The 24963-nt window shown below is 46.4% G+C and overlaps 1 protein-coding gene across 3 annotated transcripts in view; it reads left to right on the forward strand.

Annotated features, from left to right (window-relative positions):
* SCN8A (sodium voltage-gated channel alpha subunit 8) overlaps positions 1-24963 on the forward strand; it is a 47754-nt gene that overhangs the window by 13396 nt on the left and 9395 nt on the right. For 2 of the 3 annotated variants that reach the window (XM_052705249.1, XM_052705246.1), the window contains exons 3-20: positions 2972-3089; positions 4301-4391; positions 4567-4695; positions 6627-6718; positions 10543-10764; positions 11166-11229; positions 11657-11798; positions 12265-12471; positions 12660-12947; positions 13697-14056; positions 15089-15224; positions 16863-17101; positions 17638-17811; positions 18360-18716; positions 19445-19915; positions 20307-20424; positions 21087-21241; positions 21633-21806. In XM_052705249.1, the coding sequence (XP_052561209.1) occupies positions 2972-3089; positions 4301-4391; positions 4567-4695; positions 6627-6718; positions 10543-10764; positions 11166-11229; positions 11657-11798; positions 12265-12471; positions 12660-12947; positions 13697-14056; positions 15089-15224; positions 16863-17101; positions 17638-17811; positions 18360-18716; positions 19445-19915; positions 20307-20424; positions 21087-21241; positions 21633-21806 (3537 nt within the window). Of the gene's footprint in view, positions 1-2971; positions 3090-4300; positions 4392-4566; positions 4696-6626; positions 6719-6913; positions 7006-10542; positions 10765-11165; positions 11230-11656; positions 11799-12264; positions 12472-12659; positions 12948-13696; positions 14057-15088; positions 15225-16862; positions 17102-17637; positions 17812-18359; positions 18717-19444; positions 19916-20306; positions 20425-21086; positions 21242-21632; positions 21807-24963 lie in introns of all 3 variants that reach the window. The other variant, XM_052705248.1, reaches the window with a different exon arrangement.

A 24963-nucleotide genomic window follows, 5' to 3' on the forward strand; every position in this document is an offset into this window, starting at 1 on the left:
TTCAATATCTCTAGATGTTGCATGTTGAGCGCTGCTCATTTTCTTAAATGCATCTTTTTTGGAAATGTTTTATTTGATAAATGTCAATAAGATGTGATGTATTTTTCCTATACTGGGCTGCAAACAAGAAGTTAAAATGAGCAGAACGTGGCAGACAATTCTTTTCCCCTACTCTACAAATAATTTTTCGTCGTTTTCGTAGGGATGGAAAAATCAGAAAGTACAACTTGATGAGCCAAAAGCAGACTTAAATATGAATATAAAATATTATTCAATTCTTTGTGCATATATACGTATATATAAAATATTCTTCCAACCTTCAGGGTGCTGGAGTTCCCTGTAAATCCATCTTGGAAATAGCTGTGTTAGAGGGACTTGCTCAGATTGCTTTCAGAACGTCTCTGCTCTCTTCTGCTTCGCGTTGGGAGGAAGGCAGTCGTCATGTTACCACTGCAGGAATGTGGTTCCATATGTTCATATGCTGTTCATAAAGCTGTTTCCTTCTTCAGTCTTCTGCCCACTCCTCCTCACTTTTCAGCCATTACAGAAGTGCTTAATGTAAAACCAGCATGAAGCAGGATTAGTCTAAATCTTTGTATATCTGGAGTTCTTTTTGCCATCGCTCGATCCCTTCCATCATACTCTCCAGCATAGCTTCTTTCGGGCACTATTTTGCAAATAATTTCAGAGACAGCTTGACTTTTGTGATATTACTTCTTCTATACAAGAAACGTTTTAATCTTTTTAGAACCAATGTGAAAACCAATGTGTCCAACCAGTTGGACGTCCAACAATTGCATTTATAACCATTGTGTCCGACCAGTTGGACGTCCAACCAATGGGATTTCCAGCCCATGTTAAGAAAGCTGAATTGGGCAGAATCTTTTTACAACTCTTTAACATCAAGCAGAGACTTTTGGAAGTTCAGCCAGGCTTTGTCTCTTAAAAGAAGACTGCAAAATGCCTTTTTCCAGGCATCGCCTTTCTCTTGAGTTTTATGCTTTGCCTCAGCAGGTCTTAAAAGAGCTTAAGGATGTTCTTGGACCCAAACCAGAGAACGTTTTAAGAGCGTGCAGCCATTTTGAAATTGACTTTTAATATGTCAGCAGCATACACAAGAACGAAGACAAGATTTTAAATTGCCAAATGTGTTTTGGCTTTTGTGCCCATCGTTCTATTTAGAAGGCCAAGTGGAGATTTACCCAGGATTTTATAGGATACACCTGGGAGATCTTGGAAGCACCGGAATAGATGAGCAGACTGGAATGCACCAGGCTACTGAAAGGCCCAGTTTTGGTGAGCTCTCTAAGCAGTAAGTCCAATGAGCAGCGTAAAGAGAGAAATTTGGCCAGGGCATGGAAGAGAAAACACAGAATGGCCTCATGGAAGGTCATGCAACAGGAGAGGGAGCAAGCTGGCAAGCAGAATGTGGAGTTCATGTGCGGTGGGCAGTCGCTGATCCCTGGACAGCTTGTGTTACCAACAGGCTGTGCCAAATTTCTGGCTCGTTCCTCGTGAAATGGCTTTTGCAAACGTGTGTGACCCTCAGCACGGAGCTGCTTGCGTCTGCTTCCCGTTGAGCCTGGCTTGCTCTTCCCGCTCTGAGCGCTGAGTCTTGGCAGGGCTCACATCCGCGGTGCAGCATGCGTCGGTCTCCAGGTGAGGAGTGGGTTTGCTTTGGGCTTGCAGGTCGGAGTGCTGTTGCACACTGATCCCCCCACGTAGAATGGAGGCAGAATGGAGCTCGCCCATCTCACACAACCATTGCACGGCGACTTCCAGGATTTTCTGTCTTTGCCCGCAGGATTTTCGGCACAATCGCACTGGAGATTTCATTCCTTTTAAAACCAGCAGTGTTGGGAGTTACTGTTGTGTTAGGGCTACAAGTGGAGCTTGTGAGCGTGTGGTGGGCGTCCCCTCTGAATCCGGGGATGAGAGGAGATTTAAGGTTAAGTGTTGGGTGAGCTGTGATGAGTTTGCTGTGCTGGGTCTTAAAACTGAGATGCCCTTGAGCACCCTGTAATCAGCAGCTTTGAAAAGCTTCTGGCCTTTTATAATATTCCTACGTGTCAAGGTAATCTGTTCATTAATTCTTCATGCTGCAATTTAAGAGCTCTCTAAAGTTGTCTCTAAAGCGCTCTTTGTTGGGAGATGCATTAGTGGTTGTGCTAACTAATACTTCTCACTTAGCATTGAACCACAGTCTGATTTTCACTTCCTTCTCAAATGAATTAACCGCTCCGTGGCCTAATTTACCCAAATGAGCTGAAACATGTTGTTTCCCTTATGAGGAGGGAGGTGACAAACCTCTGAAGATCGATGCTCCTGGGGGAGCACAACGGCTGCGTGGGCAGAGAGCCCCCATGGGTTCCCCTCTGCAGGGCATTGGGAGCCCAGATTCACTAATTTTCACTCGTGGTCACTAATTAACAGCAGTAAGAGCACGTGGCGACGACTTGGGGGCTCGTGCTCTCCTGGCAGGTAAGGTTTGATAGTGGTTGCAAGGTGTGGGAAGGAGGCACAACCCCAGCTGCTGCCCCACAAGGATGGGCTCGTGCACGGGGCTGTGGCTTGAGAGCTGGGTTCAGCTGCTGCTTCTGCAATGAGATTTGTGATCCTTGGGTGCCTTGGGCCTTGGTTTTTATGTATTGGATAGGGGTAGTGCTTCTGCCCTGTTGGATGGAGGTATGTGCTCCTGGATGGGAGATGTTGCTTCTGCTGTCTGTAGTGCCTAGCAGAACGGGTGGCTTGGAGTGGAATCATTCATGATGTGCTGGTGGGTTTATTTCACCCTAATGGGAGCTTCTTAGAAGAGATTATCGTTTAAAAACACAGAAAACGCAGGATTTTCTTTACCATAAAAGTTGTTGGTCTTTTCTTTGTGCTGTTCATGCTTTGATTTTCATGCATTAACTCTGTCTCTCTCTCTCTTTTTCTTTCTTTCTTCCTTTCTTTCTTTCTCTCTCTGCAGACCTTTGTAGTACTAAACAGAGGGAAAACACTCTTCCGATTTAGTGCCACACCTGCCTTGTACATTTTAAGTCCTTTTAATCTGTTTAGAAGAATAGCTATTAAAATTTTGATACATTCATATCCTTTTTACTGCTGTGGTATTTTTGTCTTTATTGGTTAAAAGATCTCTTGCCTATTGTCTTATTGCTCAATTCAATCATTATTTATTAACTACGCTTCTAGAGGAGTTGGGTTTGTTATGAATGAAGAAGCACGGGCTTTTAGTCAAATCCAATCAAGTAAATGTTTAATTTATGCATTCCTTGCTAAATTGTGCCTTTCTGTGTCCACTCCACCATCAATACGTGGATGTTGCTCAGTTGGGCATGGTGGCCAAGGGTTGACGGTTGGACTGGATGATCCTAAGAGGACTTTTCTGACATTGATGACTCTACGAGTGGGCATTCTGGGGGGCGGGTTGGGGTTGGACTTAGAACTCTTTTCCAATCTAATGACTCTAGGATCCTAAGCATTGGAAGAAAAAACAGTTGTGAGATTGTGTTCTGCATGAAGAGCAGTTGAGCTTTAACTAGCTGCTGGAATGGTTAAATAGAATTAATATTCGGAGAAGGAGCCAAAGGCACTTAACGTGCAATTAGATACCAACTAATTTCCTGCTCCTTTGACAACTCTTAAACCTCCTCCTAACGGGAAAGCTCATCCAAAATGCTCTGCTGCGGGGCTCCAAGTGCTCTGAAACATCACCTGCATGTTCTACTAGGAGAGGAGGCACAGAGCAGCATTGGATGGGATGCACTGCCGTGTTTGGTGGTTTGTTTTCAGAAGGTGACAGTAAAACACATCTATGAAAGCACCTTCATTAGTTGCTTTAGGGGTTTCTCCTTGCTGGATTCACGCACCTCAAGAAGAAAAGGGTTTTCCATCTCCTATTGCTTCCATCTCCTCTAGGGAGCTGAGGCTGGGAATGGCATTTTGGGTTCTGTGCTACTCAAGACTTGTCCTCCCGTGTGGGGGAATGTATCAGCAGGCTGTAGTTTTTGATGGCACTGAACACACAGAATTATTTGGGAGTACGTTTTTATGGAGGCACGTGATCTTTGCATTGCTGAGGCCTACCAGAAAGCAGAGAACAAAGAGACACAAAAGCACTATTTGTATATATTCCCCCATTCTTATCTCCCATGACTGCAGGAAGCGTCTCGGCTCTTTGTGTAGCACGCAGAGAATAGAATGGAAATGGTTGTTGGGCTGTATTGTTGTGCAGAGGTCTTTGGGAGCTGATGTGAAGAGCCACCCCAGTGTGCTTTTGATCCTTGACTTTGTTCCACAGTATTTAGCATGATCATTATGTGCACTATTTTGACCAACTGTGTATTCATGACTTTTAGTAACCCACCCGAATGGTCGAAGAATGTGGAGTAAGTAATATTTCTTCTATTTTTATACAGAATGTTGCTTTTCTTCTCTTCAGAATGCAAGCTGCCTTTCTGTCCACTTTGTTTAGACAGAAGTGTTTGTAATTCACCTGTTAGCACGCCTAGCATTACATGCCTGCAAATTTCTCAGCACAGCTCTCTTTGTTCCTTTTAACAGGTATACATTCACTGGCATTTATACATTTGAATCACTTGTGAAAATTATTGCAAGAGGTTTCTGTATAGATGGCTTTACTTTCCTACGAGACCCATGGAACTGGCTAGATTTCAGTGTGATCATGATGGCGTAAGTGGCGTTTTCAGATTATTTCAGCTATTTGTGGCACGTGGGAGGGAATGAGACCTCAGGAGGAGGGTGGGTGTGTATGAGAAAGAACAAATAGAGGGAAGCTTAAGCGAACTCTTATGTTGTTATTATTTTTTTTCAATAGAAAGCCTGACACAGAGGCATAGATCTCAATTGCAACTCCATGGATGTAGCGGCAATGCTGCTGTAAGAAATTATTAAAAAAGCAACTTTCTAAAAATTGCCTTTGTTAGTACAAGATTTTACAGTAGTATCTAGCATCTAGATGAGCTCACGTGCCAGAGCAGCAGCATTTCTGTTGGGTGTAGGATTAAGAGCCAAGCATCTTTACGTTCTGGTCTCTACCACCCCTTCCCCTTTGGGCTTGCATGCTGGAATTGTTGCAGGTTGAGCAATTTCTGATGAAGATGCGGTGTCAGGAAAAGGAGACGCCTTTTTTTCCCTTCCTCCTCCTCTTCTCTTGTGCTGGATCAGCTTCCATTGGGCTCACAGTGAGGAGTTCACGTGGATGCCTGAACTCACAGCTGGACCTGGGGCTGTGAGCTGGCAGTTGTTGCTGGAAGATATATATATTTTTTTCCCTTTTCTACGTTTTGAAGCATTAAGCATGTGCGTGTTCAGGCTCCTGTAGTCAGTGGAGGCCAGCGAAGACTGGAGGACCATGCAGAAGGCTCAGGAGCCCGGTTCTCAAGGGATGGGAGCAGTTGAGTTTGATCAGGGTGAAATACTTTAATTGTTTGAACTACCTGGCCTTGGTTGGGCTGCATTCCGAGCTCTGAGCCACAGCTTTTCCTGAGCTCTTTGTGCGTTGAGTTGAGTTGCACACAGAAGTTGGAGAACCCGTAAATCACCGCCGTTTTGTTTTTGCTTTACGGTGGGCAGGGATCTGCTGTGCGCAGAGTAAACCTTTGTGAGCCACGCTCCCAGTAGATGAGAGTCACTGTTAATTGGTCACTTGCTTTGTTTCTTAATAAATTAACAAGTAACAGCGTGCCAGCTTTAAAAGGCCCAATGCACAGATATTAAATCTGCCAAAAGCTGACCTAACTATGGAAGAAGCCTGGCTAGGGCCCTGGTCTAGTTGGGTTGCCTTGCTGTAGGAGAGTCTGGACCTGGAAGCCAATGAAAATAAGATAAAATTCTTGAAATAAAATGCTCCTGCAGCAGGAGAAATCTTGAATACAGCACATTTTCATGCTTTTTGGTGCCCTCCTCCTCGCCAAACAGCACAGCAGAGAGGGATACGACCCGACTCTGTAGCCCTGCACTAAGCCTCTTACCCTCTGTGTGCCTCAGGTTTATCCCTCTGTAAAATGGGGATAATCCCACCTACCTGTGGCTCGCAGGTAAAGCCAAGCGGATTAGAATGGAGCAAGCAAAGCAGAAGGTGGTGATGCTTTGTTGAGACTCAGAGGAAAGCAAAGCAAATATCCCTGAACCCACTGAGCAGAGGCGATGTCACCAAGACTCCTGGCATATTTGGCCGTGGGGCTGCATTCCCCTTCTTCTGTAGGGTTAGCCTCACATTTTCATGTCCCATATAGTCAAGAATGCAATTTCTATCCATGCAGCTGGCCCAAGAATTCTACATTCCCTTCTTCTGTAGGGTAGGCCTGTCATTTTCATGCCCCCTGTAGTCACTGCAACGTCCATCCATGCAGTTGGCTCAAGAATTCTCCATTCCCTTCTTCTGTAGGGTTTTCATGCCCTCTGTAGTCAAGAGCTGAATGTCCATCCATGCAGCTGGCCCAGTCTGAAGAGCCTTAAGCTGAATTTCCCCTTTAGAGTTCTCTCTCTCCTTTTAAACGCGGATTCTGAAGGGTTTTAAATGACGAGCTGTTTCCTACAAACAGCCAGCTGTGTTGCAGGGTGACCCCAACGGTGCCATTAACTCTGGTTTAATTCTGCAGGTATATAACAGAGTTTGTAAACCTAGGCAATGTTTCAGCTCTGCGCACTTTCAGGGTTCTGAGAGCTTTGAAAACTATTTCTGTAATTCCAGGTAAGGCGTCCTGCGGTTGGTGTTAGCTGTTGGGTACAGGGCCCCTGTGAGTGATGTATTGCTCTGTCTGTAGTGGTTGTTTTTTCTTTTTTTGGTTTTTGGTTGTTTTTTTTTTTTTTTTTTTTTTGGTTGGTTTTTGGTTTTTTTTTTGTGTATTGTCATTGTGTTTTTTGTGTGTGACCTCCCTCATTGCAGATATGTCACAGAGTTTGTGGACCTGGGGAATGTCTCAGCATTGAGAACTTTCAGAGTTCTCCGAGCTTTGAAAACTATCTCTGTAATTCCAGGTGAGAACCGTTAAGCATTAAAGGCTGGTCTTGCTGTATCTCTTTGATATTCCCCCCTCGTCCTGCATTGCTTATTTCTCACCAGTGGCACTGGGTTATCTTTGATGGGTTTGCAGTCTGTATGGATGGGATGGTTGGAAATTGAGGCTCCTGGGCCATTGGATGAGCAGCCTGCTGTTCCATACGTCTCCGTCCCTGTGTACACGTGTGGCTCTCCAATCTCTGAAATGAAAGCCAGACTGAAAGTAGAGTCCAGAATGAGTCAAGGATGGAATGAGTTGCTTCTCTCTCCTACTCTGGGCTGCCCTGTGGCCCAAACTGCTGTGTGAGCTTTCATGAAGCCCCAGGTCCTAATTCCCAACGTTGCCCATTTTGCACGGCAGGGCTGTCCCTTACAGGGATGCTTCTGGACTTTGGGTGCCAAAGAATGAGGGCTGCCCTTGACTGCAGGTGACCATGGAGCATCAGGGGCTGAGAGTATGATCAGAAGTGAGAACCTCTCCCATCTCTGTACAGAAAGCACTTGGGACACGTGCAGAACCTGGTGCAGGTGGTTCCTCAGGAGCATCCCTCATTTTGAGGTCAAGCTTAAGACTCGATTCATTGAAGCAGCTGTGATTTTTTTCCAGCTTTTGGGTGCCTGACCCGTCTCACCTCAGGAACCACTTGATACGTTTTGCTGTTCTGTTTCTTCACGTTGTTCTCCCGATGCATTAACTGGCAACGGATGTTTTCCTTACTCAGGGTACGCTCTCATATACATTTACCAGAAAATGAGCAATGGATTTGTAGGGGCCCGTCACTTTGTCCCCATTCCAGACTGCTAAACCCATCAGATGTACGTGGCTGTTGTGCATGATGGTCTCAAGTGGCACCCGCTTTCCTTGCACTGAATGGGAGAATGCCAGAATAATGTTCTTCCCTCCCTTAATGTCTGGCATTGCACACACAGAGAGCAAAAGGTATTTTGGTAATTGCTGTTAGCAGTGCACTGGGCAGACCTGGAGTGCAGCTGCAGTTCTATCAGCTGCCACAGGTATTGAGTGCATTGCTTGAAGAGAAGGAGCATTGCTGGAATAAATTTCGTCCGTATTTTGCTTTTGTAATCGTAGAAAAATGGAGGTGATGCAGCTTTAATGAGCTGGTTGCTATTTGTGCAGCAGCATGCCTTGCCTTTCTATGGAAAGGAGTAGAACAATTTTGCATCATTCCTTCCACGCTGCTCAAAACCAATGGAATTCTCCCATTATTTCAAATGGCAGCAAAGGATGAAGGGATCCAAGCTCTCAGTTCAGTGCAGCCACACTTTTCCTGCAGCCAGCTGAGGGACTCCTGGCTGAGCGTTGGGTGCTCTGCATTTATCCACGGCCAGGACTCACTGTTGGCCAAACTTGGGTTGGTTGTGTGGGTTAGGCTCTGGGATAGAGTTGCCCCAGTTGTGGTTCTGCAGCATGGACCCAATGCACAAACCTTGCTCCTATTTCGGTTTTGTGACTGGCAATATATGAGGAATGTGAAGCATTTGTGTAATTAACCTTTCTGGTTACTTAATATGAAATTAGGTTTATCAAGTCCGAGAGCAGAGGTGAATGTATTCGACATAAAGGGGTTCCCTTTCTGCTTCACTCCATAAAGGAAAAGATTTTTAACGTTGTGCCTAATGAGGAGGTGATCTTATTGTCATGAGAAGTGTTAGTAATCTTCCATCAATAATTGCAATCATCCTCGTGGTGTTTTATGGACAAGATCAAAGTGGGAAACCCCACCAGGACATGAATGGCACTGGATAAAAACAGGTGGAGGCTCTGTGTGGAAATACAGAAACATCAAAATGCTGCATTGATGTTACGGCTCCTGAGACCACATCAACCCATGGTGGTTTATTATTGGCACTTGGGTTATTGCTGATTTATCTTTCCAGTGCCATCAGCTGTCAGCCTGACACATCCCAGATGAAATCACCCCCAAAATGAGGCTCGAGGCCACAGTGAGAGAGCACCATGCAAAACAGAAACACAACTGCTGGGGAGGTGGCTGCATGTGCAGGGCAGAGCAGTGGTGCAACGGGATGAGCATGCAAACAATGTCGGGCATCTGCCTGCCAGAACCAACAGCAAACAGCCTGCTTGGTGTTTGGATCGGGCTTTGGCATCGACTTAAAAGTTCTGAAGGAAACAAAAGACACTGTTAATAAATGATCCCTCCATAAAAGATCCCTTTTTGCTTACTTTAGACTCTTTCTTTTCCCGATGTGGATCCAAGCCTCTGTTGGTGTAGAGAGGTTTCTTGTGCAAGGTTTATTGCAGGATGCTCAGTGTGGCCTCAGACAGAGACCTTAACCCAGCCCTGTACTAATGGGTCTGCTTTTCTTTTTTTACCCATTTTTTTCCTATTTTACCCTACGCTCTCTACACTCTACTCTTATATCTGAGCTGGGTCCTTATGCAGCCCACTGATTACCCGGATATTTTGGCTCCTTCACCAAAACTAAGTCTTGAAACAAGACTGAAATGATTTCTTGAACTTGAAAGTACTTCTGCTGATTGAATCTTTAAATTCTCCGGAAGAATAACATCTCCTTTAGTGCTAGCATCAGTGGTACAAACATGAAAGCAGTGGGAGATGGGGGTAGGGCAGAGGTGTTGGGGCATGGACAGAACGGATGCTTTGGGAAGGTAAAAATGGTCCAAATTTGAGTAAAGGGAGCCCAGTGCAGAACACACAACTTTTGAGTAAATGCCTTTTCATGGAGTGAAATAAAGCACAGGAGGAACTGATTCTGGGTATATGTTACTGGTGTGGGAGAAGAAAAAAGCCCTTAGAATGGTTTGTGAGCAATGGGCAGCACTTGACCTGGGGCAGCATCTCCTCTCGGATCTCTGTGCTGCATTCCAGCATTTCCCTCTGACTTTGACTTGCGCTGTTCCTTTTTGCTGTATTTTATTGCTGCCCTAAGTAGGAGCATTCCTGAAGCACTTCATGGCTTAAATCTGGATGCTGCATTTTACTCCAGTAACACAACCAGAGAGTCGTTATGGTTCCTTTTCCAGACCAGACGGTTTAGGAAACAAATGGGATTTTATCCTCTTGGCTTTTGTCATCAAGCCTTGCTTAACGACTCTGAGAGCTTTGATATCAGAGCCAGCACTGAGCGCAGTCCTGCCCCAGCTGCAACAAAACCCCTTTGATTTCTGTGTTCAGACAAACCCAACCTCCAACGCAGTGACTCCAGAGCGCAATCCTCGTCCCATCCAGCAAACCTCAGATACTCTCAGGGCTGATCTCCATATTTCTTGGTCTCATGTTGCTGCCTCACCCCCTAAACCGGTGATCCCAGGGCTGGCATGGGGATGGGTCATCCCTCCCATATATTGAAAATCCCAAATGCAAGGATGCTCTGGAGCAACGTTAGGTTCCCGAAACCCAACCCCTTTATGGCGGTGTCATTTTGCCACCCCATAGCCATGATAAGGCACTGAATGTATTTGGGTTTTCAATGACTCTGTGTTCTTACCAGTCTTGCTCTCCTCTCCGCAGGCCTGAAGACCATCGTGGGTGCCCTGATCCAGTCAGTGAAGAAGCTGTCGGATGTGATGATCCTGACGGTGTTTTGTCTCAGTGTCTTTGCTCTGATTGGGCTGCAGCTGTTTATGGGCAATTTGAGGAACAAGTGTGTGATTTGGCCAATTAACGTGAACGAGACGTTCCTGGATAACGGCTCCCGGGGCTTTGACTGGGAGGAATACACCAACAATATGTGTAGGTATTTCTGCAGTGATGCTCCCTGAAACCTTCTTGTTTCGCTTAATGCTGCTGCCTGGAATTTCTGACCTGGCTGCGATGCGGTCTGCCCAACTTTATGCTACGAAAACCCCTTTTGTGGATGTTTCTCCATTTCTATAAACCTGACTTTATTAAAGTGCCTCAGTTGGCCCCTTGGCTGAGGGTCAGCTCCTTCCTTTGGTTCAGCTCTGGAGCTGCTGGCACCCATCTGTGCTTTGCAGCATCCCCATGCCTGTGCTAACGAGAGGGAGATTGATAAACTTACCAACACTCCAGTAGACAACAATAACGTTGAGGTTCTTATCGTGCTGTAGTATGTTAAATCCTCTACTTCCATATGTGTGGGCATGTAATCTTCTCTTTTTCATCTCCTTCAGCAAATTTTTACATAATTCCTGGTGCCCCTGATCCTTTGCTCTGTGGTAACAGCTCCGATGCAGGGTGAGTGGTTGAGCTTTATTAAGAGGAATGACTAATTGCCACTGATGTTCGCTAATGATGACAAAACCTTTGGAATGTTTCCTGTTGCTTTGCTTTGTTGGTCCTGGTGTTATTTCAAACGTGAAATGCGAATGTTTCACATCCCTTAATCTAATTACAAAGCCACTGTTGCTGTCTGTTGCACTGATGGGATGTGAGCTGGCATTTCTCGTGTCATCTCCGGGGGTTGGGACGCCTAAGGATGATGTTTGGTGGCATTATTTCCTTCTGTGTCCAATCAGAGAAATAAGGGATGGAGGCTCAGAAACAGAAACCTTCCACGTGCCGTTGCCTCCAGTTGGTTCTCACTGCTGACATGCATGCGATGGATTGACCGTACCCCTTTTGCTCCATCAGTGCCCTGACATCTCTTCCCTCTTCTCTGCAGTCAATGTCCAGAGGGTTACACGTGCATGAAAGCAGGACGGAACCCAAACTACGGTTACACGAGCTTTGACACTTTCAGCTGGGCTTTCCTGGCTCTGTTTCGCCTTATGACTCAGGACTTTTGGGAAAACTTGTATCAATTAGTAAGTGAACGCTTTGCTTCGGTGTTACGCAGCAGGAGAGTTAGGGGGAAAGACAAGGGAGAAAGCATTCAGCTTTATTTGAGTCTTTCCTTGGAACTTTGCTGAAATGTTGTTTGTTTGCTTTAATTTCGTTTTGCTTTGTTTTGAAGGAGTTCAGGCTTTGAGTTTTGCTTTGTACTCCCAACTTCTTTTCAGTCTGCGCGCGTTGGAAGATCCCTTCATAAGAGGGATGTCACCTCCTGTGTTTATGTCTTTGAACATGCAGGGTCTTTGTGCTTCGCAGTGGAAGCACTGAGATTTTTTATATTCAGCACCACTGATATCTTAAATATATTCAGAAAATACTGTGATTTGCTTAGGAGCATTCAGGTCAAGAGGCTTTGGATTGGCTCACATACATGCATCGCTCTGGAAGTGGCATTCCCATCTCCTTTCCTCTGCCCTCTGCCATTCTCTTTCCTTCCAGACCTTACGAGCGGCAGGAAAAACCTACATGATCTTCTTTGTCCTGGTGATCTTCGTGGGCTCGTTCTACCTGGTCAACCTGATCCTGGCTGTGGTGGCCATGGCTTATGAAGAGCAGAACCAGGCCACGTTGGAGGAGGCAGAGCAGAAAGAGGCCGAATTCAAGGCCATGTTAGAACAACTGAAAAAGCAGCAGGAGGAGGCACAGGTGAGTGTTTTGATTGTCAGTTCTTCATTCGTTTGCATTTTTTTAGTTATCTATTTCCCTGTTATCACAGTGATGTGTAATAAACAAGGCAGCAATGCCGTGGTTGGCTTTCTGGTACTCTCTCTTAAAGCAGCGAATGGAGTGTTGTTCATTGAGAAGCTCTGATTTATTTCCCTGTTCTCTTTCAGGCTGCTGCCATGGTCACTTCGGCAGGGACAGTCTCTGAGGATGCTGTGGAAGATGATGGTGGAGGGAGGATGTCTCGGAGCTCATCAGAGATCTCTAAACTGAGTTCCAAGAGTGCCAAGGAGCGCCGTAACCGGAGGAAGAAGCGGAAGGACAAAGAGCTGTCGGAAGGAGAGGAGAAGGGCGACAACGAGAAAGTGTTCAAGTCAGAATCAGAGGATGGCATGAGGAGAAAAGCCTTCAGGCTGCCGGATAACAGGATAGGAAGAAAGTTTTCCATCATGAACCAGGTAGTATTCGTTTCTTTCCTTAGTGTTTATGCTTATTTGTAGTCGGGATCATATGTTTAATCCTGATTAGAACATCAGAAGGATCTTCCCCTACATTGACACGTGCAGGGGATCAGGATGTCACTCAAGGCCCAGGTTTGCAGCCCTGGTGTGGATTGCTGCTGAGATTAGTTGTTCTACCCAGATCAAACTTCTTCACTAGTGTAGCTCAGCCAAGAGTGAACAACGTGCTCTGAGTGGTGGTGGTTGGACCTGGAGAGGGAGCAAAAGCGCTTTCACAGCTCTTATCATAACGTCACAGCATGGTTTGTGTTGGAAGGGGCCTTCACAATCATAGAACGATGGAATCATTGCATAGTTTGGGTAGATGGGGACCTTAAAGATCACAGAGCCATAGGATGGTTGAGTTGGAAGTGCCATCAACACCCCCCTCCCCCATCTGCTGCCCTGGGCAGCTCCCCGCCCCTCATCAGCCATCCAGGTTCCAAACCACAGCCAGGCTGGGAGCACCACCAGGGATGGGGCACCCACACTCCTTTGGGCAGCAGTGCTGGGGCCTCACTGTGCTCTGAGCACTGAACTTCCTCCTCACAGCTCACGTCAGTCTCCCCTCTTTTAGCTTACAGCCATTCCCCCTTGTGATAGTACGTAAAAAGTCACTCTCCATCTCTGTTGCAAGTACTACAAGGTCACCGCAGTGCTTTGCGTCTGTGCCACTCACCCCACTGCCCTTCATTCCCTCCTCCCAGTCTCTCCTCAGCATCCCGGGCTCCCCTTTCCTCTCCCGACACAACAGCAAGAGCAGCATCTTCAGCTACAAGGGCCGATTCCGCGACCCGGGCTCGGAGAACGAATTCGCCGACGACGAACACAGCACGGTGGAAGAAAGCGAAGGCCGCAGGGATTCCCTCTTCATCCCCATCCGCGGCCGCGACCGACGGAGCAGCTACAGCGGCTACAGCGGCTACAGCCAGGGCAGCCGCTCCTCGCGGATATTCCCCAACCTCCGCCGCAACATCAAGAGGAACAGCACGGTGGATTGCAACGGCGTCGTGTCCCTCATCGGCGGCCCGCCTTCCAGCATGCCCGGCGGGCGCCTTCTGCCTGAGGTGAAAATAGATAAGGCAGCTCACGATAACACCACAAGGAGGCTGATGTGTAGCTAGCGTAGGCATGGCGGCCTTGTAGTTCTCCTCTGCTTCCCCATATGCCGCCCTCCAAGCTGTCTGGGCACCCTGACGCATTGAGTGTTGGTTTGTCTGTGGCCGGTGTCTGTTTTGGGTTCCAATCCCCAACACTTCGGCTTTCCCCTTTCTTCCCTTAATCAGATTTATCATAACAGCTCTTACCATAACGTCACAGCATGGTTTGTGTTGGAAGGGGCCTTCACAATTGTAGAACGATGGAATCAGAGCATAGTTTGGGTTGATGGAGACATTAAAGATCACAGAGCCATAGGATGGTTGGGTTGGAAGTGCCCACCGCCTTTCTCCGGTCTTCCAAGAAAAGGGCTTGGAATGTGATAATCCTCAGTACATCAGGGTGCTTCTCATGGAGCTTTTTTGCAGCCTTGGGGAAAGGGGGCCATCTAAATGTTCTTGCAAATGCTCTCTGCTGTAGATAAACCTGGGAGCTTAAAGGGAAGTTGAGACGACCATTTAGCCCTCACTAAAAGGCCTCTGAATCTTCAGAGGAAATGGCAGTACCTTGGAATACCAACAAGTAGGTTGTCTTACTATAGAATAGGTTGGGTTGGAAGGGACCTCGAAGATCATGGAAGCATGGGAGGGGTTGGGTTGGAAGAGACCTTAGAGAACATTCAGTTCCAACTGCCTTCCATGGGCAGGGTTTCCAACCGCTAAGCCAGGCTCTAGGTCAGGTTGCCCAGGGCCCGATCCCACCTGGAGCTGTTACAGTTTGAAGGGCTTGATTTTCCAAGGACATCTGTTAACATAACAGGAAACTTCTTTAATTTAAATTTTTGAATTTTCCTGGCTTTTGGTTTTTCCTTAATTAGTTGGTCGAATTGGTATTGAGTAGCCTTCTAAGTGCATCAGCAACTCAGGAGAACTACGTGCTGATAGCACGTAAAACACCAGGAAGATGAAAAGCTGGTATTAATCTGATTATGAATGTTGCAGGGTACGACTGAAATTGAAATTAAGAAGAAACCTGGTGGGTCTCTCTTGGTTTCGATGGATCAGGTGAACGCCTCCTATGGAAGGAAGGATCGTACCAACAGCGTGATGACTGGCTTGACCAACACCCTTGTTGAAGGTAGGTATGGGTTGGAGGTTTGCTTTTGGGTTTTATGAGTGTGTATGGATCGATTGCCCTCTCATGGTGTGCTTTAGGAAGGCAGAGCACCCATCCACCAGGCGGTTGTGAGGGTCCACATCTGGTTTCCTTGTGCTGAGCAGGGCTGGACACACATTGCCCCGTTTGCCCAAGGGGATGCTGAATGGTGATGCAGGACCGTGTGAGATGGTTTTGGGGTGGCTGGTATGACTAGAGCGATAGCTGCTTGCTAATGTTGGCCTTCCTTGGACTAGGAAATACAGGAATATTAGACTCAGGTCAGGGCTGGGTCTTTTAGAGCTATCCTGCACAATGGAGATATTAATGCATTGTTTTTACCCACGCCTGCTTCTTTCAAGCCAACATTAATACAAAAGCATTTATGAGACTTTGTTTTACTTGTTTTTAAATATAAGCCAGTGGCTGTGGAGGCGAAGACAACAAAGAGTTGTAATTTGACAATAATGAATACGCAGTTATAGGAGTAAGGTAATGGTTTGGGTGCTCTGCCATCTCCCGAGGGCTGGAAGGACCCTCCTTTGCTTACAGCCATGGGGAGAAAAGATTTGAGCTGCAGTGAGATCTCCAGTGCAACAGCTGTGAAGGGAGAAAGGGGCTTCTGCACGATGGAAGTGCTGAAGCGCACAGAGGTGCAACTTCCAAGTATGTTATGCAGGAGCCAGCAAGAACTGGTGAGCAGCAGCCGTGTGAGGTTGATGATCTCAAATTCCTGCTGCCTCCTGCAATGAAACTGTATGAAAACTAAATATACTTAGAAACAGAGCGAGGCTCTTCTGCTGCTTTCCTCCTGCGCATCCGCCTACAGGCTCCAGTGCTACGGTCCTCTTTTTTAACTTCAGAAATTCCAAGGCAACTCAACACTAGGCAACCAGAGAACCAATGGGAAAGGGAGCAGGGGTCCTTTCCCTTCCCATAAAAGAAACAGACCTTCAGTGAGAACGGCTGTACAGCCTCAATAAAACCATCACCAAAGTCAAAGAACGATGGGGGAAAGCTCCTGGTTTATTTTCTTTCTAAGCACTTGAAATAAGGCAGTTGAAAAGATGGACGCAGCGTTGTGCTTGGTTTCTGTACATGAGTGTGTTTTGTCTTAATCAGGTTATTTCTGCTCAGAATCCTTTGCAGCATGATGTCATGCATTTCCTCTTTTAGATCATGCCTGCGTTCAACACAGAATTAATTTAACTTCAAGTTATTTAAAAACTGGCACCAAAGGCAACTTAGAATCCGCAGCTTTTATTTAAGCCATTTTACCTTGGTCATTTCTGAGTTAAATATATCCTTTCATTTACAACAATTAGAGCTCGTCCTGGTGGTCTGCGGGCTGGGCCATGGCCATCAACTCCACTGCTTGGTAACTCTTTGTATTAAGCCATCATCACACAGCCTGGATTTATTTCTTTGGTTTTGGGTATTGCTGAAGGAAGAGAAGGCAAAATGTAACTTTGCTGCAAGAAAGTTAACTCACAGTGCAAAGCAGAGAGAGAGGGGAGAGGGTCAAGATGTCCAGGCTGGGAGCATTTTAGCCGTGCTGAGAGCCAGGCAGGGATAGAGGGGAAGACTGACCTGTGTTGCTGTTTTCTTTTGTGACTGTAGAGCTGGAGGAGTCCCAGAGGAAGTGTCCCCCATGCTGGTACAAATTTGCCAACACATTCTTGATCTGGGAATGCCACCCCTACTGGATCAAGCTGAAGGAGATAGTGAACTTAATCGTCATGGATCCCTTTGTTGACCTGGCCATCACCATCTGCATTGTGCTCAACACTCTGTTCATGGCCATGGAGCATCATCCTATGACCCCAGAGTTTGAACACGTGCTGTCTGTAGGAAATCTGGTAAGACAGTGTTGGTAAATATTCATAGCATCATTGAGGTTGGAAAAGGCCGCTAACATCACCAAGACCAACCCCAACCCAGCCCACCATGCCCATAACCACATCCCTCAGTGCCACATCCCCACAGTTCTTGAACTCTTCCAGGGACGGCGACTCCACAGCTCCCTGGGCAGCTGTGCCACTGCATCTGCACTCTTTTGGAGGAGAAATGTTTCCTAATACCCAACCTCAACCTCCCCGCTCCAACCTGAAGCTGCAGTCTGTGGCAGCTTGGAGATGTTGGGTGCACCTTTCTGGACAAAAGGCAATACTACCTAAAAATCCATCCGTAAATCTCTGGTGTCAGTGAGATAGGAGTAGGTCAGTGAGATTTGTGTTAGTGAAGCTGAGAATTGGGGACAAGCACACGGCGTTGAATAGACAGTGTTTGAACTGTCACGATGAATTGAAGGATCATCGTGGGGGCTGAAGATCACAAAATGGACAGATGTGAATCTGTGCCCGTTCTTTTCTCTGTCTCTCTCCCAACACTCCAGGTTTTCACGGGAATTTTCACGGCAGAAATGTTCCTGAAGCTCATCGCCATGGATCCCTACTATTATTTCCAGGAAGGCTGGAACATCTTTGATGGATTCATCGTCTCTCTCAGTTTAATGGAGCTGAGTCTGGCGAATGTGGAAGGGCTTTCTGTGCTGCGATCTTTCCGATTGGTATTCATCTTCCAGTCCCTTATGAATGCTACTTACTTTATCTAAAGAAAAGGAGCATTCCCCTCAAACTCCTTTTTTTTTGCTTTTGGGGAGGACAGTGGGTGGAGTTGTATCATTTTCTTGGTGTCTTCTTTCTTGGCAGTGCTGTTATGTTGTATGAAATTTGATGCAGTGAGGGTTGACTTGGTGTCTTGCTTCAGAGTACTTGATACGGATGTTGTTTGACCTCGTTAGAACACTTCATTTTCTGTGGTCTCTTGAGATAATTTAACAAGTCAAATTTGCTAGGCTGTATGTGCAGCTTTTCCTTTGCTAATGGAGATCAGTATGTGGAGGAATACCTAAGTGCAGAGTATGTAGAATTGAACGGACAAAGAACTGAAGCAATCCCTATTGCCAATGATTTCAGCAGCAAGAGCGGGAGGTTATGGCTGCATGAAATTCTTGATGGCTCTGGTTTATGAAGTTCTGCCTGATTGTGCCCTTTTTTTAAAAACAGACGAAATTAACTGTTGTTTTTCTTGTTTGTTTGTTTGTTTTTTTTGTAGCTGAGAGTCTTCAAACTGGCCAAGTCCTGGCCCACTCTGAACATGCTGATAAAAATCATCGGTAACTCAGTGGGTGCTTTGGGCAACTTGACCTTGGTGTTGGCCATCATCGTCTTCATCTTTGCGGTGGTGGGCATGCAGCTCTTTGGCAAAAGCTACAAGGAGTGTGTCTGCAAGATCAATCCGGAGTGTGAGCTGCCCCGCTGGCACATGCACGATTTCTTCCACTCCTTCCTTATTGTCTTCCGTGTGTTGTGTGGGGAATGGATTGAGACCATGTGGGATTGTATGGAGGTGGCAGGACAGGCCATGTGCTTGATTGTCTTCATGATGGTCATGGTCATCGGAAACTTAGTGGTCAGTAAATGGTTACTGATGGGCTTTATCGTTTTCTTCTGGGTGGGGTAGAGCATGGGAATACCTCAGGACAAGGACAGAACGTGGGGAGACCACGGGTCTAGGGTGTCTCTTCCAGTTTGGTTGGGGTCCTTCGTGGCCTTTGATGGATGAACAGTCCTGTTGACTTTGGTAGTAAAATATTAAGGCTGAGCTTTGTTTGGCCTTAGCCAGTTGCCCACAAAAACAGCATCCAAGCAGATTGCAGTAAAAGCTTTTCGAATTCCAGGAGAGGAAGGTCCTGAAGTGCTAAAATAAGGTTGGAGGTTTCTTCTAAAATCTGCTAGTGCAGAGTTACTGTGTGCAAGAAGGGGCCGTTGAAGGGGCAAGAAGGGGCTCAGGCTGTCATGTGGGAGCTCAGACTGGATCAGGATGTTTCTCTCTAGACTTGCATTTTGTGAAGAAAAGTCTATGGAGGAAAACATAAGCAAGGCTGAAGCAGAGCGAACGGCTGTATATCTTACGAGTAGAGTTTGAGCCCTGTCTGAAAGGACTTGTTTCTCACTAAAGGGATTTAAAAACAGAATGAGCCCTGGAACTACCAGCAGATGTGGGCGAGGAAATAAATCTGGGATCGATCCCTCAAGATGCCCCAGTGTGGCACATTTCCTTTGAGCTTTAGATGGGCCCAAGGTGGAAATCTTGCCCTCGTGTGTAGGCTCTGCCAAGTGTGACCTCTTCTCCTTCAGGTGCTGAACCTGTTCCTGGCTTTGCTGCTGAGCTCCTTCAGCGCAGACAACCTGGCAGCAACGGATGACGATGGGGAGATGAACAACCTGCAGATCTCCGTGATTCGCATCAAGAAGGGCATCGCCTGGATCAAGGCGAAAGTGCGTGAATTCATGCAGGCTCACTTCAAGCAGAGAGAGGCAGATGAGGTCAAGCCTTTGGACGAGCTGTATGACAAGAAGGTGAACTGCATTGCCAACCACACAGGGGCCGATATCCACAGAGACATCGATTATCAGAAGAATGGCAACGGCACGACGAGCGGAATTGGGAGCAGCGTGGAGAAATACATCATCGATGAAGACCACATGTCCTTCATCAACAACCCCAACCTCACCGTCCGGGTGCCTATTGCTGTCGGGGAATCGGATTTTGAAAATCTCAACACAGAAGATTTCAGCAGCGATACGGATCCTGATGGCAGCAAAGAGGTACGTGGAACTGCTAATTATCCATTCTTGTCGTTTCCAAGATGGAAGCATCTTGGGAAGGAGAACTAGATAGCTCCAGCACAAGACTTCTGTTTGCGTGATGATGTTGTCTTGCACCCAAGACAGAAGCATCTTGTGCTGGTTGCTTTGTGAAGAGCCGTGCATACTTGTGTATTTACTTAGTGCATGTGGGTATGTGATTAAAGGAACCAATTGAACGAGGTGTCTGTCCGTCCTATTGACGTGAGATGTAAGCTGGTCTTCATGAGGTCAAGTGAGGGAACAGATTTCTCTACAGTAAATGCAGTGAATGACTTGCTGAGTCACCACGAGCTTCGGTATTTGGTGGGAGCTAATTATAGGTTGGAATGGGTTTTATTTTGTGTTCAAGAAACTGGATGATACCAGCTCCTCCGAAGGCAGCACCATTGATATAAAGCCTGAAGTGGAAGAAGTCCCCGTGGAGGCACCAGAAGAGTATCTGGACCCGGATGCGTGCTTCACCGAGGGTACGTTGAGTTAGATGGAACCTCTGAGCTGTTATCTGCTGTAAGCTTGCCTTCAGCTTAGGTCTGGGGTTGAGTTTTAGCTTCTTTTGAGAGCCTTCTTGGGCCCTCCATCACAGCTGAAGTAGGCAGGAAGCATTTGCAGGGTGAAGGCCTCGGAGATGTAGCTGCCATTGCTAAGATCTAGCTGACTTACAGGTAGGGAAAGCTGATCTTTTGCACAGTTAATGGGTTGAGTATTTAGAAGCAGAAGAATCTGCTTCTGGTTTTGTTTTCTTTTTTTTCCTCCCCTCTCTGTCACTGGCCTCAGTGTCTTTCAGCAGCCAATTCGTTACAGGTATTCCCATGGCAAAGAGATTGTAAATGGCTCAAGGTTATTCTGTGGGCAGGTTCTCCATTCCAGTCCTGTCAAGTGCATGGATTTCTCACCAAATATAGCTAGCTTAACCTGTTCAGGAGTCCTTGTTAATTTAGAAACAGAAATGATGGAAGTAATCCTAAAAACCCCCAAGACACACAGAGTTTTAACTGAAACTCAGCACGCTTGATATTATGGGCATCCACATCAATTCCAGGCACTGAAAACGTTACGTTCTTACAATACCTCATCCCCTACCCAACAAAATGTGGGGCTCACCCCTCCTTGTGCGTCGTTCCCTTTCCAGGTTGCATGCAGCGCTGTAAGTGTTGCCAGGTCAATATTGAGGAGGGGCTGGGGAAGTCTTGGTGGACATTGAGGAAGACGTGTTTTCTGATCGTGGAGCATAACTGGTTTGAGACCTTCATCATCTTCATGATCCTGCTGAGCAGTGGAGCCCTGGTGAGTGGCATTCAGAAGCAGCCAGGGGGATTTGGGAACTCTGTGTAGGAAACTTGGTGAAAAAGGGAACTGTGATGGTTCTTACTTGGCAAACAACAGATCTGCATTGTGGTGAGTGCTGTACAAAAGCACTCTTTCTTGGTGAGTTCATTTAGTTTAAAGCAAAAATGAAGTTCCTGAGCCTGGATGTCTGGGTTCTGGCCGTATTTTGAGTAGAAATGTAGTAATTTGAGATAGTTGATGCACCTGCTAGAGCAGATGTATTGCAGTGCGTAAGGAATGTCATCCACTGCTCATCTCAGTATTGTTGGGATGAGCTTCTGCAATAATTGCCATGTTGACCCATGGAGTAAATCTGGTGTGATGACAGGAAAACCTGGTTATTCCCCAGGCTTTTGAGGATATTTACATAGAACAGAGGAAAACCATCCGGACCATCTTGGAGTACGCAGACAAGGTCTTCACGTACATCTTCATCCTGGAGATGTTGCTGAAATGGTGTGCCTACGGATTCGTCAAGTTCTTCACCAACGCCTGGTGCTGGCTGGATTTCCTCATTGTGGCTGTATGTATCCTCTCCTCTCTACTTCTGATTGGGGAAAAAAACGCGTGTTAGTTAGCAGGGTGTTGGGGTGATGCTTTCTTCTGCAAAGTGTCCTAACTGAGTCATGCATTTAGTGGGGATTCAAACCCAGATGCGTGTCCGAAACACATTGGAGGGTTGAGCCCTTTGAGTGTGGAGGGCATTTCCTGTGCAATTTGGGCATCTCAAGTGCTTGGATTCTCTTAAAAACATTTTGCCACATCCAGTTGTGAAGCAGCATTGTAGTGAGTGTCCCAAGAGCAAATAGAATGCAAAAAACCTAAAAGCCTTCCAGGGCTCTTGTTGGGAGAAGGAACCTTTTGAGTATGATTCATTGATGCCAAGTTGCTGTTCAGCAACATTATCACACTGGAAATATTTCTGAGTAGGTGGAGGAACTATCCTTGGAATTCAGGGGCAGAAGTGACTCAGGATGTCTACATTTCCTGTGGAAAACTGACTTTTTTTTAATATATGTATATATATGTTTATATCACATTTTTTTCCTTACAAAAAGCTCTGCTCCCCATAACACCTTTCCTTCTTACACATCTCGAAGAAGTAACTCTTCTTTTCTGAAAATAACTCTATCTCTGTCACTGCCTTAAGCACAAGTGCTGACATGAGAACCGATGCTTGCTGCCACCTATTCCTCTGTGCTGCTCTGGGGAGAGAGTTTGACAAAATGAAATCCTTTGGGGCGCAGTATTGCAGAGAAGAGCAGCTGCTCAGCAACAGAAATGACACTCGTGGTCCTTATGCTTCCTGTTGTGAGTCGAATTCCAGCTGTTGGGAACGAGCAAAGTGTCGTTTACAAATTGCACGGCGTGTGGTCGTGGCAGATTTGCAGAGAGTGAGCAAGTGCAGCGCCAGTGGCCCATGCAAGGAGCCTGAATTTGCAGTACTTAGGGTACATTTCTGTTTGCTTGCTACCATAGATGGGAAACACGCATGTTTTAGTCCACAAAAAATAAATGGGAATTCGAGATGCCGAAAGCTGTAGAATAAACTGATGTTGCAACGAATGAGCCAGAGCTGAATGTTGCTCAACAAAACCTCAGCTCTGCACAATATCCTGTAGCTGCTAAGCACGTTTTATTTTCAAATTCTTGAATGTGATGTTGATGGGGTTGAGTGGAGTCACGTGGCGGAGGCCGTAACGGATAGAGAATAAGACTTTGCATCATAACGACCCTCTTGAATGTTATTTTTCAGGTTTGGTAGCATTGTCAAATAACTCTCCTCCTCTGATCCCCAAAGCTTGCTGTGGGTGTATTTGTGAAGACAAAGTCTTGTTCTGGGTAATCGTGAAGGCTTCTGCTTTTCAGTCAATCTGGGATCCCTTTGGTCTGACATCGGTGCCTGCTGTGTCTTCTGTTGGAGTGTGCAAGAGAATAACACTGCAGAGGCCCCATGAAAGCTGAAAGAGCCTTTAGACTTTTTCCTGCCATTCTGATAGGTTCACGCTCAGGAATGAGGCCTTGTCCTGAGGGGAAGAAGCTCTCAAAGTGCGGATTCAGTGAAGTCTGTGTTTTATATAGGGAGTGACACACCTCGGTTCTGTATCTACAGACCACAGACCCCACAGCCTCCAAACGCCTTTTGACTTTGGTCTCACCTCTCGCCCATTTTTTGGGTGATTCCTTGTACGCCTTCCCATTCTGTTTTGTTTTCAGCATAGTTTTTTATGTTCTCACTTTTCCGTGCGATCGGAGTCCCAACCTGATGTGATGTGGATGTGCCAGGGTTGCATTGCCCTTGGTCCCATCCCACATAGGCTGGTTCTGTTCCATGAGGGCTTAGTTTAAACCCTTGGAAAGCCCTTGACATTGTTCTTTTTTCCAACAGTATAACTTAAAAAGCAAAGAACCCAAAGCGACATGGGGAAACCAAAGAGCCCTGTTGCCTTGTATTGTAGCATCTTGGTATTTAGTAGCATTTTGGGGCAAATGCAAGGATAGAAGAAGCACGAAGCACGCACACAGTTTAGCAAGGCAAAATCTGTGTCTTCCCAACGTCCCTTTACCAAAGAGATTGAAATTATTCTGCTGCCTGGGTGCCCTTAACCACGGCTGTGAAGATGAGTAGAGCTCATGTACTGGTGTTGGATGATGTGCTTGACCCACAGAGGGTAAGAGCTTTTCCAACCCATCGTACCAGCGGATGATTCTTTAGGTCAGATGGCGTTGCTTTATGCCCCTCTGAGCCCTTGGTTTGGTCTTAGATGTCAGGGGGGGAAGAGGATTTTCACAATTGGTGAAGGAAGAGCAGAGAACAGGAATTCCTCTGTTTGTGTTTGTGTTTGAAATCTGAATTTTTTTCCTGAAATACGTGGTGTTTCATAAGGATCATCTTTGTAATTAATGTCATGTTAGTATTTTAACGTCCTCTTTAAAAAAGAGGGAGGGCAAATGGGAAATGTCCTCTTCTGGGAAATAGGATCAAAACAAGAAAACAAGAAACCCACCAAAACACACTTGCTAGAGGAGGCCTCATGTTTTTCCATTATTTGTTGCTGTATATTGATGTCTTTTTTTTTTTTTCCTTACGAAAGATTGACATTTCTGTTCTTATCTGTGTCTGTAACGTGATGCCAGCCAGAAATGGAAGGTAGTGGGATGCTGATGGGTGGTGTCTGTAGATGCTGTTTCATACGGCCGAGTCACGCGTAATCCAATCCAAAGAGTTTCCCAGGGCTCACCTGCGGACTGGAGCGCTGCCCTAAAGGCACGTCCCAGCTCCAAAAAGAAATGGCCCCACTCTCCCAAGCTTTTCCTCAATGCAGTGAGAGCCTGGGCTGCACCAGTTGGCCAAAGGCAGCCAGGAATTCATGGAATCATAGAATCTCGCAATCACAAGGTTGGAAAGGATCTACAAGTCCAACCGTCCTCCTGTCAGCATTGCTACCACTAAGCTACTAAATAGAATCATTAAGGTTGGAAAAGGTTTCCAAAATCATCAGCCGACCGTTGATCCATCCCCAATAAACCCTGTCCCCAGGTGCCACATCTCCACGGTTCCTGATCCCTCCAGGGACGGTGCCTCCACCGCTCTGTGCCGATGCATCACCGCTCATTCAGAGGAGAAATTGTTCCTAACGTTCAACCCGATCCTCTCCTGGTGCAACCTGAGGCTGTTG

The sequence above is a fragment of the Tympanuchus pallidicinctus genome, unplaced genomic scaffold (assembly GCF_026119805.1).
Source record: "Tympanuchus pallidicinctus isolate F22 unplaced genomic scaffold, pur_lepc_1.0 scaffold53, whole genome shotgun sequence".
In the NCBI taxonomy this organism is placed as follows: domain Eukaryota; kingdom Metazoa; phylum Chordata; class Aves; order Galliformes; family Phasianidae; genus Tympanuchus; species Tympanuchus pallidicinctus.